Below are 14,135 nucleotides of genomic sequence, written 5' to 3' on the forward strand. Positions count from 1 at the left end.
CAGTAGGTAATATGCCCAACTCCAGACCCATGACAGCAACTCTCAGGTCGGTAATCCAGAATGAGCAGGACAAAACCTCATAGCCATATCAAGAATGCCTAGAGAAGTGACATAGTGGTATTCTATACATGTCAACCCTCCAACCGATAATAGCCAGCCTTATAATATTGATCACGTTTTGAGCATACAACATAGTGTCTAACAATTACATTAACCAAAACAATAACATAAAAAGATTAACATACCAGATCACCTCCCCCTATAAATAACAAAAAGAAATAATTTATCACACAACATAAACTTTCAGCTTGGAAGGTAGTGTTGAAGAGCAACCACTCTTGGCTCTTATTTTGGATAATGACAGCATGTGACTTAACAGTTCCATTTCTCAGGCAGTTTGAGTTTTTGACAAACCGTGAACACTCTAGAGCTTCTCTTTCAATAGTGCTTTAGTTGTGTTTCGCAGATTTCAAAGTCCTTTATGCAAATGTCTCACACGTTCCTTTCCCTCTGTCACTTGACACAACTCCTAACCCAACCGCACTTGATTCTAATGTAATAGCACATTTTTTACCGTGTACAAAAGATTGTATGATAGGTGCTTCAATTCTAACTTGTTTTAGTCCACCCATACTTGACACCTTTTTACAATATATTTTGTAATGTTTGAACTACAGCTGGGTATCCATGGAAAAACCAAGTGTAATATTTGGCCAAACCTAAAAATGCATCCTATGGTTTTGATGTATCCTTTATAGCTTCAACCAAACTAACTTTTTTGGTGAATCACGTCAGCTTTTATGCAGTGCCTTAAACAGTCTACATTCTATGTAAAACAGAATACATTCTAATTACTGACAGTACTTCGTATATATTGACGCATGGACAGCACGGTTTCTAACCCTAATTAAATTGTTCAATATTATCTGCATAAACCAGAATATCATCCTGGAATGACTGTTAGTCGATCTGTCCCTAAACCAACACATCCATTATCCGTTGAAACACACTTGCTGCGGATGCCAGACCAGATGGCATTCGCAAGTACATTGAAGCACCATAGGAAGTCACAAAAGTGGTGAGGTGCTGCGATTCCTTTGCTAATGGTACTTGATGATACGGTGAACACAAATCAGAGGTAGAAAAGAATTTGGACTCACCTAAAGTTGCTAGGATATATTGTATAGGGGCAAGATGGCCGCTCGAGGGTTGTGCTAGGCAGTCGCACTTTTTCCCTCTCCTGCCAAGCCTGAGTTGTTGGCATGATGTGCTTCCCTAATGGCGATTGAGCTAATTCTACGAAGTGACATTAATGGATACTCGCTGACTTGGAATCAGAGGTTGTGCGAGGTAAAACGGACCTGGGGCTGAGTGAAGTGCTTTTTGGACAGGCTCAGGAGAGAGCTGGGGCACACAGCAGTCCTTTATTTCTACAAAATGCCCCCCCCGTCCGCAGCGTCAGGATAAGAAGAAAGAGGTAGCTGAGCCAGAAGCGAAAATAGCTACAGTTAAAACGCCTGCACCGGTGACTGAGATTGGCACAAACACAAATGTAAAACATCCAGGTGCGATCCGGAAAGTGCTAGCCCTTAATACAAAGAAAAAGTCGGAGTCTAGAGGGATGTTGACTGTTCCAGTGAAATCTATGCCTGAGAACCGCTCGGCCAGAGGCTTGAATGTGGCAGCTAAAGTTCAAGACTCAATCTCACAGAAAGATGAGGGAAAGGAAGTAATGCTCCGGCAACCCACCTTATCGGAGGTATTTCACATCAAAGGCACGGCTCCGCTGGATGTTGTGCAGAGAATGACGGATTCCGGCAAAAACGTCCTCGAGGACGCCGCAGGAGAGCCGCACGCAGGGAAGGGTATGGTCGCTAGGCAACAGCAGGCCGATCACGGGCCGGTCGGAGGAGGAGCTGCGGCGCTCACAACGGTGGAATCGAATGCGGCAGCGAAGGCAGCGGAGGGAGCGGAGTCACCGGCGGAGGCAGCAGAGAAAGTGGAGGCAATGGGACTAAGAATCTGTGCTGATACCCTGCTGGTAGGTGAGTGCAGCAAGCGGGGACACGGTAATTTACCCGAGAATGCAAAAACCCCAATCCAATTGACAGATGGCAGTTTAGATGCTGTTAGAGGGAAAGCTGATATGGCTACAGGGGGTGAGGATATGCTGGGAGTCCTGCTGCTTATGGAGGCTCAGATGGCGGCAGAAAGGGAGCAAACCCAGAAGGCTTCTACACAGGGTAGCAAAGAAAGCTTTGAAAACTTGGTAGCCACTGGAAGAAAGCAAAGAAGCATAGCTAAAAATGCTACCCTGACTGCTATGGAGGGAAAGGACGGGAAAGATGGTGGCTCAGTGGAAGGAGATCGCTTTTTCTCCTTTAACGAAGACTCAGAATCAGTAATCTCCTCAAAAGAAAGTACGGAGGAAGAAGGAGATGGGGATGACGAGGTTGATGAAAAGGAGGAGGACACAGGTACAGACTCAGGGTCGAGTACTTATGAGAAAGAATCTACACAGCGAAAAAAAACTGCAAGGGTAAGGAGACGCACGGGCGGATCACCGTCACAGGGTAGCAAACGACTATTATGGGACTACTCAGCCACTTCGCAGGTCTACCGAGAGAGCGGCCTGGATGAGGGCTCTGACTCGGGGTCTGCACCGCGGCGAGACTCTTTTGAGATACTTTTTAGTACCTTGAAGCAAATGCAGGCAGAAGCCAGAGCAGAAAGCCGTAGAGCAAGGCAGGCCTCAAAGAAAATTCAGGGTACACTTAGGAAAGTCACCAAGCTCCAGAAGGAAGTGGAAATTCGGGTAACAGAGGTAGAGGAACGCACAGGCAAGCTGGAGGACGATGTCGGAACCTGGCAGACATTCAAGACAGAGCATGAAAAAATCGCGGAGGACATGAGCTGGAAGATGGAGGACTTTGAAAACCACCAGCGGCGGAACAATGTCAGAATTTTGGGTGTGGCAGAAGGGGCAGAGGGGGAGGACATAAGGAAATTTGGTGTAGATTTGCTAAAAGGGGCCTTTCCAGAATCTCAATGGGATTGGGATAGAGAGGTGCAGAGGGCACATCGGTTTCCCTTCACTGTGAAAAAAGGTCGAGGTCAGAACGCGCTCCCCCGGGCAATTTTGGTCAACATTGGTAACTTTCTTTTAAGGGAGGAGATCATAGGCAAGGCAAAGCCGGATAGCAGGCGGGCGTTGGGGGGTACATCATTCTTTGCCAGGCCCGACTTCTGCCATGTCACCGTAGAGCACAGATGGAAACTAAGGCAGATGATTGCACCCTTTCAAGCTGGGGGTTGTGAAGCCTACCTCTTATTTCCGGCTAGACTTAAGGTGATAGTGAAAGGAAGGGTGTGGATGTTCACATCAGAAATAAAAGCCCAGCAATTTTTGGATGAGTTAAAGAGCAAGAAGGGGGGTTAAGGGCTGGGCAATGTTGATGTGTGGCTGACCTTTTATAGCAAAAACATTAGGCAGTAGGGGAACACTCTGAGTATTAGTAGATAATATGTGGGGAGCTAAGGGAGGCACATAGATTGGAATAATGGGGGGCAGGAGAGAGAAGCGATGGGCACAATTTAAAAGCGACCACACATAGGTCGCAAGGCCTATTTGCCTGTAAGGGGGAAGGAGGGGGTGGTGGGAGGGGGTGCGGAGCAGGAAGGGGGGGGGATGGGGAGGGGGAGACTCAGGGGGGAAAAAGAAAAAGGAATCTACAATTAGGATTTGGTTGTGGACACAGCACACGTGGGTTGGAAAAGCAAGATACGCAATGCATTATGTTAAGAAGAAGAGAAGGGGAGGCGGAGGTGAACCTTTTAGAAATTAACAGGTACAATCATGAAGAAAGGAATGAAATGGGATGGCATGTAGGATAGCCTCGATAAATATTTGTGGGCTGAACGAGATTAATAAAAAAAATTAAGTGGCTGCGCTGCTTAAATCACTACATCTCGATTTAGTTTGTCTGCAGGAAACGCACATTGAAGGCACTAAGGCATATCTGTTGGAACAGCTTGGTTTTAATGTACTAGCAAAGACTAATCAAGGCACTAAGACAAGAGGGGTTGCGGTACTAGGCAGTAGGCGGGACGTGGTGGTTAGGAGGAAAAAAGAGGATCAATGGGGAAGGTGGGTTATAGTAGAACTAAGGATTAAGGAAGAGATTATTACCATTGTTTCAGTCTATGGTTCCACAGAGGATGACCCGGATGTGTTTCAATTTTTAGACGCAGAATTGGCACAATGGCCAGAACCAATTATTTGTTGCGGTGATTTTAACCTGCATGACAGCGACAGTAGTTTTTTAGACCCTGGTAGAAAATACTTGGGAAGGAAGAAGAGGACATATAGAGCTCTTGCAGACATGGCAATTCACAACTCTCTAGAAGACCCCTGGGTTAAGTGCCTTCCAAATTTAGACTGGAGTACTTTCTTCTCAGCCCCCCATCAGGTATTGGTCAGGCTTGATTATTTTCTAATTTCAAGGGGGTTGATGGATAGGGCAAGAATAGAAAGAGAACCACGAATTATGTCGGATCATAGCCCATTAATTTTGTCACTAAGAGTTGGGCAAGGACGAAGAGAGATCAGACAATGGACATTTGAAAGAGCATTGTTACAGGATCAGGAATATCGAGAAACTATGATGAACTGGATCAAAGATTTATGGGAGATAAATAGAGGTACAGCAGCGTCAGGGGTAGTATGGGATGCTTTTAAAGCTGGAGTAAGAGGAGAGACCTTGAGCTTTGTAATTAAGGGTCAAAGGAAAGAGAAGGTAAAAGCTGAAGAGTCTAAGAGGTTCCTTAAGAAAACAGAGGAAGAACTTGCAATAGCTATACAACTACGATCTTCGCTCGACCAGTTACTATTGAAAATTATTACTCTTAAAGCAGAAGCTATGGATGGGATGGCTAAAAAAACAGTAGAGAGGTATCTAGTAAACAAGGAAAAAGCGTATGAACTTAGTGAGAGAGTTGGCCATATATTGGCTATACGTACTAGGCAAAGGGAAGGGACGGCTGACATCAAGGAGATCAAAAACTCCCAGGGTATTATGGTAACGGAAGCCGAACAGGTGAGAGAGGTATTTAAACAAATTTACACAGAGTTGTATACAGCGGATGGCCCCGGGAGGGAGGAGGACATGAGTAGGTATTTAGGAGAGATAGTGCCCCCAGAAATCTCGGAGGAGGATAGGGAGGGATTGGAAGAGGTTTTCCAGTTAGAAGAATTGGTCTTGGCTCTGAGGGATTTACCATCCGGGAAGGCAGCTGGTCCGGATCAAATTCCTGTCGAATTTTATAAAGTTTTTCAACCAGTACTTTTAAAAGAAATGTTCAATGTTATGCTATTGGCGCAAAAAGGAGAGTTTGTCCCAGAGTCATGGGGTGGGGTGGATATCATTGTAATACCCAAGAAAGGAAAACCTCCAACTGTCCCAGGTTCCTATCGTCCCATCACTTTGATGAACGCGGATGTCAAGGTATTTTCAAAAATACTGGCTAAAAGGCTATCAAGAGTGGTGGAATCACTGGTAAGCCCGTCTCAACATGGGTTCATTCCGGGTAAAGGAACGACTCAACATACTAGACAGGTAATTACGGCATTTGATGCAGCAAGTATTCTGGGAGACCCTATGGCAGCTTTGTTTCTAGATGCCGAAAAAGCATTTGATAGGGTCTCCTGGGGGTACCTATGGGCAGTTTTGAGGTGGAGCGGCATAGGGGTGGGATTTATTAAGGCCCTGCAGACACTGTATATAAACCCGGTGGATAAGATAAGGGTTAATAGAGGGCAGTCAACCACAGTTAATATCAATAGAGGAACGAGGCAGGGGTGTCCCTCTTCTCCCCTGCTTTTTGCGCTGTACCTCGATCCATACTTACGCAGGTTGGAATGTAATGATCAGATTCCACCACTAGTATTGAATGGATGCCGGATTAAAACGTTGGCATATGCGGACGATGTGGCCATCTTGACTCCGAATCCTGCAGATGCTATTAAGGCAATAGAAGGTGAGGCTAATCGGTTTGGGCAATTCTCGGGGTACAGCCTGAATAATACTAAAACCCAGATAGTTAAAAACAGCTTTGTAGTATGTAATGATGATAGAGTTGTGGGGGCGGCAACCTATCTAGGTGTGCAGATTACATCAGAAGTAGATAAGATAGTAAAAGACAATATGTCACCCTTAATAGCCCAAGTAAAAACGGATTTAGAGAGGATGAACAACCTACACCTGTCGCTGGTAGGGTGTACCAACATCATCAAGATGATGGTTCTTCCTAAATTTTTGTATCTATTTAGGGCCATTCCTCTCCTGTTTGAAGCCAGCTGGTTTAATGGTCTAGAGGCCATATGCAATAGGTTTATCTGGGCACACGGTAAGACCCGGAGGGCCTATAGGTTTATGACACTTCCTAGGGACAAGGGGGGTTGGGGTGCACCAGATTTCCGTTTATATTATATGGCATCTGTTTTGCAATATATGCAGGGATTAATTGGAGGGAATAATGACGATGAAAGGGTGAATAACTTTTCCACTGGGGTTTATGCTGTTGTGCTTGGGGCAAATGTTGATAATTGTTTTTTAAATTGTATTGATTTTGGTTATTTTAAGAGAACTCGGTTCAAGACAGTTTTGGCTGCAGTAAGTGTGTGGAATGCCTTTCTAAAGAAAGCCAAGATGGGGAGGTACAATAGATATGTGTCTCTGATTAACAATAGATCATTCCCCACTGAAATATTCGCTGATCATACAATGGCAGAGTGGGCAGCAAGGGGGATCACGCAAATAGGTGACCTGTTTTGCCATGACGGATTTGCACAGTTCTCAGACCTACGAGATGCATATGGGCTGGACAATAGATGTTTTTTAAGTATCTACAGATCAGGAGCTTTTTCGAAAACAAGGTGGGAGGTCTCGCAGGCTTTGATAAAAATGAAATAATGGAGAAAATTAAGCTGATGGGGGATCGCACAATTAGGTCATTTTATGCAATTTTGATAAAGGGAAGGGTGGATGATCTGGAGAAATTTAGCACGAAATAGGCGGAGAAATTGGGAGATGAAAACACTCTATTTCTCGAGTCTCTGAATTTAGAACGTACAATTTTGTGTGCAGCCCCTCTGCAGTCTCAGCACTACAAGACATTATATTTTCTTTATTATACTCCGGCGAGGATAGCAAAATGGGGTGGTAATACAGGAACTACCTGTCCCCGATGTAATTCATTGGAGGCGGATAGCATACATATCTTTGCCACTTGCCCTCAACTAAACTCATTGATTAAAGGGATAGAGGGGTTTCTAACAAGATCTTTGGATATACAAATTACTCTTACACCATCTTGGATTCTGCTAGGGGTGGGTAAGGGTGAGCAGGAACAGCATGCTGAATTCCTATTTGTTGCTATGGCTGTTTATAGACTGGTAATAGCCAGGGCTTGGCTTGATAAAAATCCCCCAGCATTTCAAATTTGGCTGGCAAATCTGTTATATTCATATAATATTGAGAAAAATATCTATGCACGGAAGGGGAGGAGAGGAAGGTGCTTTGGTATAAGGATTTGGGAGCCCTTAAGTAAATGGAAGGAGATGCAAAGTAGTGACCAATAGGAAAATTTCCCCCTTTTGGTGTTTTATTTTTTTCCTCTTTTTTCTCTTTGCTTTGTTTTCTTGATTGATTGAAATGTTAAAAATGTTTGATTATTTTTATTTAAATAGGTAAAGGAATGACAACATGATGAATGATGTATTGCATATGTATCTGAGATCTGATTTGTGAAATATGGATTAATGAAATTGGCAGTTGTTAAAGATTAACGTGTACAGGATAAAGTGTGCTTAACTTGAATAATAAAAATATATTAAAATTAAAAAAAATAGGGTTTTTTGTATAGGGGCAAAGAGTGACAGTCAAAAACAATATTTCAATTCACTGCTTCAAAGAACACTGACAAATGGAGACTTACTGATTTCTTGTGTGTAATAATTGCAGCTGAAACACGCTGTGAAGACTCATCTAGTTGTATTATATGTTGATCACACAATTAATCCAAGAGTGATTTCAATTTGGACCTAACACGGAGTGGTACTGGTATTATTTCTGTACAATAGGCCTTGCTTCAGCCTTGAGTTTAATTTGGTGTTTAACCCTTTCCAGTTCCAAGTTTATCATCAAAACCTTTTGCTTACTTACCTAGAAGTGTTTCCAAATATATATCTTATTTGTGGTTTCAACATACATCACTGGAAAATCCCCCAGGACAACTGATTCAATTGAACCCGGTTTGAGTACGATTCCCACTCTAGCTTCAACGTGCCATCCTAAAGTAACGGTGTAACAGAACATTTTTTAAATACATTTCCCGAGTCTTCAGTGGTAAAACATCAGGAAATGATCCAAGCATATTAATATCAAACTCAGCATGAGCTTTGGGGGTGACATTTTTAGGCAACAAACATCTGACCACTTTTCCTCAAATGTTACACCTGCTATAATGGTAATGGGTGATCCAGAGTCTGCCATTACTTTCACATTGGCCTCACCAATGCATCACAAAGTAGACCTTTTGGAGTCACACCCAGTGACTTAACCATTCATGCATTTACCATCATATTTATGCATTCAAAATCAAATTACTAAGACACATATTTTTATGTTTTTCTTCAACATGACTAACCTTCATATTGTATCTATGTGTTTGTAAAAACTGTATCTCTTCTCTTGCCCCAGTCATGAAGCACTGTTCCCCAATTAAAACTTTGACAGGTGGATGTCTGGAACAGTTACCACACATTCTCCTGCCTTTGGTTCCTAACAAACGGTTCTGTTTGTTATTACACACACAGTGTCATCGAACTCCTCATGCACATTACATACACACTCGGGAAATTCTGTACAATCGTCAGTCAAAATTTTGAAGAAAGTTTTGATCGCTCAATGCCATTAAATATGTCTAAAACTTCATTCATGGATGGGTTTCCATACCTGATAAAACGTTCTTGTATTTTTCGTGAATAACAATTAAAAATAAATTGGTCACATAAGTAAATATCAGTTTGTAAATTCACCCTTGACAGGCAACATTTGTGATTTTGCTGAATTCTCCTCTATATTTTCTGCATGTCCCTGTTTAATTTGAAAAAAACAGTGTTGTTGTAAGATCACTGACTTTTTTCCTGAATACTTTCTAGCCATCTGTACCGCAGCTTCATTTTACTGATGCCAAGTTTCAAAAGTGGAAAAAGAAAATTCAATTTCTGGTCAGTTATTGAATACTTGCTGGCCAGCATCACCCAAATGGTTGAAAAGTAATGTATTAAGTAAGCCTCATTGCCTCAAACTTGGTAGAATCCACTGCCACCATGTCATTTTCAAATGCCCTTACACCATTTCTTCCAGTACATGGCAGGTTTTCCTAGATATTGTAAAAGGTGGTTGAATCAAATTGTTTGCACTGGCTATACTGTCAAGAATCGGTAGAAAAGTGAAGGAAAACACAAAAGGATTACATTTTTAAAACATTTTTCTGCTGTGTAGAGCAAACACCTTAAACTGTCAACATTAATATTGAAAGGCCAGAAAATCAACATTAGTTTATCAAATTTCGTAAAAATAGCATGGTTGTGAGAAAATTTTTCAAATAACAATGGTTTGCCACAGTGATTTACTCACATTGACGATCCACGTAATGGCCATAGATAACTGTATCCAAAATGGGCGCCTGGTACAGTTAAGCATGCCGACAATCCAATAATGATTGACACTATGATGTGCAACCACCTTTATCTAATTACACATAAAGAAACGCTGAAGGGGAATTCACAAAACAGCGAGTCGTGCTTAATATTCGGCCTCTGTGCTTAGTCTATGTGTTTCTTTTCAAATTAGGCAGTACAACAGTTATTGGCAAAGATACTCACAGAGCATATTTGGAAGATTTTAGGAAATGTAATACATTCTGGACTAGCAACACTTCCTCACCAACCATAACAATATTTTATCCTCCTGAAGTGTGTACAAGCTTGCGCGTGACAATGCAGCACTCTCATGGCACTCCTAAATGTTTAATTAGCAGTGTGTTCCATCCTCATTCATTATATAATACATAGTGTAATTATATAATATATAGTTCTATTGTTTACGATTACAATAGAATTTGTTGCAAAGAACTTTCTTTGTGCATCGATCATATCTGTCTCTGCGCTCTGGGTCTAGATCTCCAGCTAGTTATCAGTCGGAGATCAGAATTCATGAAGGCAGGATGTTGTCTGATGGGGTCTACTAGTACAATTATTCATTTTATTAAATGATGCTTTCTGCACTCATGTGTATCGTGTGATCAATCCTGGATTGTGTAGTGTCCTGCTGGACACATTCTAGTGTTCCATGAATGTGCTCCAGATACACCCTAAACTCATCCATCACAGGCGTCACCAGTGGGGTGACCCTGCTAAGTAAGGGGGCCGGGCACACGTGCCCTGGGCCAGTTCCAGGCAGTAACCATACTTCTGAGTCCATGTGCATCATTTCCAAGTATGACTGTGGGCCTAGAGCCCACTACTTTACAGATTGGAGGAACAGAGTGGATTAGAGAAACAGGCACATTCGTGACGGGTTTTGTGAATCCATCACTCTTAAACTCAGTAGCTGGGGTGGTTTGCGGAGGAAACTACCCAGCGTAAGAGGGCAGTTTGGCGAGCACCTTCTGCCTGGTCTGTCGATCAAGAATGCGTTGGCTAAAAGCGTCATTTGGACAAGACGTGCCTGACAAAGGATACGCTTCAGGAAAGGAAATGGCTGCATCATACATTGACAAAAAGATTAGGCACTGGTTTTTGGGACTTGTTAGACATTATGTGAAGCGATGCAAACACATGTGGAAGGCAACGTAAATGCGATTGTGAAAGACGCCGACCTTGCCTCAACGTCATCATGCCAACGCACGTAGAATATAACACATGTACTCCCATCTTTGCTTGTATCTTCGTTTGCTATCAGAATGAACCATCTCTTGTTGTGACAGGAAACATGTTTATCGCTCTATTAAAAAATGAGAAATCGATAAGCAAGATGAAGAAAAGTGGTAAATTGATCTTATTTGCACAAAACAATTAACTGATAGCTACAGTTGGTTCCTGGATAACAGTAACAAATAACTTGGATTTATTGATATATATTAAAACTAGACCCATAAATTATTGACAATATCGTACAGAATCAGATGGCATTTCTCCAAATTATAACCAACAACAGTGGTGTTTCTCAAATATATTCCAGCAGCAGCTATAACTTTTGACACTCTGGAACAAAGTAAAAAAAGAGTTTGTTCCACGGAAAATAGCAAGGCTAGTGAAGGCCTCGTTTTTTGTTTTTTTTTTACAAAACACTAGAAAAACAGTACATCAATGGAAGCACTGGTATCATGTTTTCCAAAGCTATATAGTGGCTATTGACTCTAATAATTAGGCACCACCTAGAAAACTGGAGAATTGTTCAACTGCCTGGGTACAGAAGGACAACCTTTTTTTCACAAGTTACCTGAATTAGAACCTATGAGTAACTACTTCAGAAAAGTGTGATGAGTACATCGAAGCTTAAAGGAGGCTATTCCAAGCATTTTTTGGATGAACCAAGAGAAGTTATGGAATGTATAACTTTTTATTGGATTAAACAATTCATGAGTGAGAACATTGATCAGTATGTAAGTTACTTGAAAATTTTACCAAGCACATGCTATTTTGAGAAGTGTGAACCAGTAAATAAGAAACTAAATTGTGTTAAACAGTGCTTTAAAAAAAATACAGGAACATCGTTTGTGTTGCATTAACGCAATACTTGAAACCATTATGGTTGCAAAGGGTATGGAGTTACTATGTGTGATTTCGGATGAATGTAGTGAGTCAGAGCATTGAACAAAACACACAGTAGTGTTTATTAAGCGCTTCCACGTAATGCAACTTGTTATAGGTTAGGTCTAACACTCAGTGGGTACCAATGTTAACAGCCCAGGACTTGAGGAAAACAAACATGCAACAAATATTTTAAAAATGGGACATTTCATGTGTGTTTAAAAGAGTACAGCATCTATAATAGGGAAGAGCATACATTGGTGGGCAATGTCGCAAAAGTGATATTAATTTTTTAGGCAGAAAATGAAAAGCATATGATTCGTTATAAAAAAAAGGCCCATATTGCAATGTACTAGGAACATTGAACTAGGTATGGTGGCAGATGCAGGGTCCCATGTAACTATGTTATCTAAATCCACTTTTAAACGTTTTTGGATTAATAGGATTTTGAACCATGCTGACAGAAGTAATGGGGTATGGTAAATATGGCATAGAACCATTAGGATTTTACGAAGATACTCTAAATTTCTCTGACAGTTCTTTTCACTTAAATATATGAAGGTGTGAATGGTAGAGACATCATTGGGCTGATCGATCTAGGGAGGTTAGGTAGCACCTTAAGGCCAATACTGAAACACTGATAATGCTTCAGATGATCTAAACACATCTTGAGGATGCATTTAGTGATAAAAGTGGTGTAGTCAGAGGATTTGAGCACAAGAAACTGTTAATGAAAAATGTGTTTAATATTCCCCACAAAATATGTGATGTACCACTACACGTAGGAAATGATATGAAGAAACATCTCGAAGAACTATGCAGTAGCAAGATAATTGAGCCAGTGAATGCTTCTGAGTGGTGGGTAAGTGTGGTTGTGATAGTGAAGGAAAAGTGAAAATGTGTCCGTGGGCAGACCTTTGTTCTTTAAATAAAAACATTTTGGTAGATTGCCACCCTTTACCAAATGTCCAAATAATTTAATTTTATTTTAGTATCATTGATTTAAAGTCTGCATATCACCATGTGCCATTAGAGGAGAAATCTCAGTAACTTACAATGTTTACAACTCCCTTTGGTACTTATAAGTGTCCAAGGTTACCTTTTGGTTTAGCCTCGGCAGCTAGCGTATTTAAAAATAAAATATTTTCTGGTCAAAGATGTTCCTGGGGTAAAAGACTTTCAGGGTGTCATATTTATCTATGACAAAAGACGTAGTGTGAACACAATTGAATTTTAGATAAAGCACTCAGTTTACTCAGACGGTAGATTGACTCTGACACATGACAAGATCAGTGCTGGAGGGTCTTATTGGGGCCTTGAGAGACATACTTAGTCCAAGTGACAAGGGCCAATTAAAATCATTTATTGGTCTTAGTGATTATTATTCTCGCTTTGTCAAAGGGTATGCTACCACCTTGGACTCACTAACGAAAATGTTGTGAAAGAAAGAAAAAGTTTATTGTACAAATAAACTGCTATGTGTTTCTGAGAAAATAAAAAAAACATACTTTCAAATGTTTCCGCTTTAAAGACATTCATCTCGGGATACAAATGCACTATAATGGTGGATGCCAGTGGGATTGGTATTGGTGCTGTGTGTCAAAGGGTGAGTAATGCAGAGAATACCATTACATTTGCATCAAGATCGCTAAAAGAATAAAACAAAGGTACAGCACCATAGAGAGAGAGACTATGGCATGTGTGTGGTGACATAGAACAATTCTAAATATATGTCTGCGGAACACATTTCATCTGGTGCACTGACCACAAAATGTTAAGTCATCTAGGTAAAATGGTATCGAGGCAGCCTCTTCAAGACAGACTCGACAGAGCACAACTTTGAAATGTGATATATAGCATGCGGTATGAAGGTGAGCGATGATTGCTTATCTGAATTACCCATAAACAACAGACTGGAACAAGAATGTATTTCGGAGGATGAGTGTGCGGTTGCGTTAGTTGATGTTGTTAAACAGTGTCAGGGTCCAGTCCTGGAGAGAGAGAGAGTGTTACGAGGCTTGCCGGAGTTATTTAATTATGGAAAACGTTTTACCTTATGTGCATAATGGATGGGCAACTATCAAACATCTTGGAGGGGCATGTCCTGATGCAAATGGAGTAGGATGAAGCTGCAGCACTCCTGGCCAAACACCACCTTCAGGGGCATCCTCTTGTCATCCTGAGCAGGTCAGCCCGATATTGGGTGTGGGAAGTCTTTGTCCCATATTAGCAGCCTGGTGCTGTTGCCCTGTCTGTC

The 14,135-nt window shown here is 41.4% G+C and overlaps 1 protein-coding gene across 4 annotated transcripts in view; it reads right to left on the minus strand.

Annotated features, from left to right (window-relative positions):
* The window catches only part of LOC144826567 (uncharacterized), a 225,221-nt gene that overhangs the window by 75,879 nt on the left and 135,207 nt on the right, over positions 1–14,135 (minus strand). For 3 of the 4 annotated variants that reach the window (XR_013609855.1, XR_013609856.1, XM_078685047.1), the window contains one exon: positions 10,945–11,069. Coding sequence is in view for 1 of the 4 variants with exons in the window: in XM_078685047.1 (XP_078541173.1) it covers positions 10,945–11,069 (125 nt within the window). In the remaining 3 variants the exon portion in view is untranslated. Of the gene's footprint in view, positions 1–8,313; positions 11,070–14,135 lie in introns of those variants that run through there. The other variant, XR_013609854.1, reaches the window with a different exon arrangement.

This window comes from Lissotriton helveticus, chromosome 3_2, assembly GCF_964261635.1.
Source record: "Lissotriton helveticus chromosome 3_2, aLisHel1.1, whole genome shotgun sequence".
NCBI lineage: Eukaryota > Metazoa > Chordata > Amphibia > Caudata > Salamandridae > Lissotriton > Lissotriton helveticus.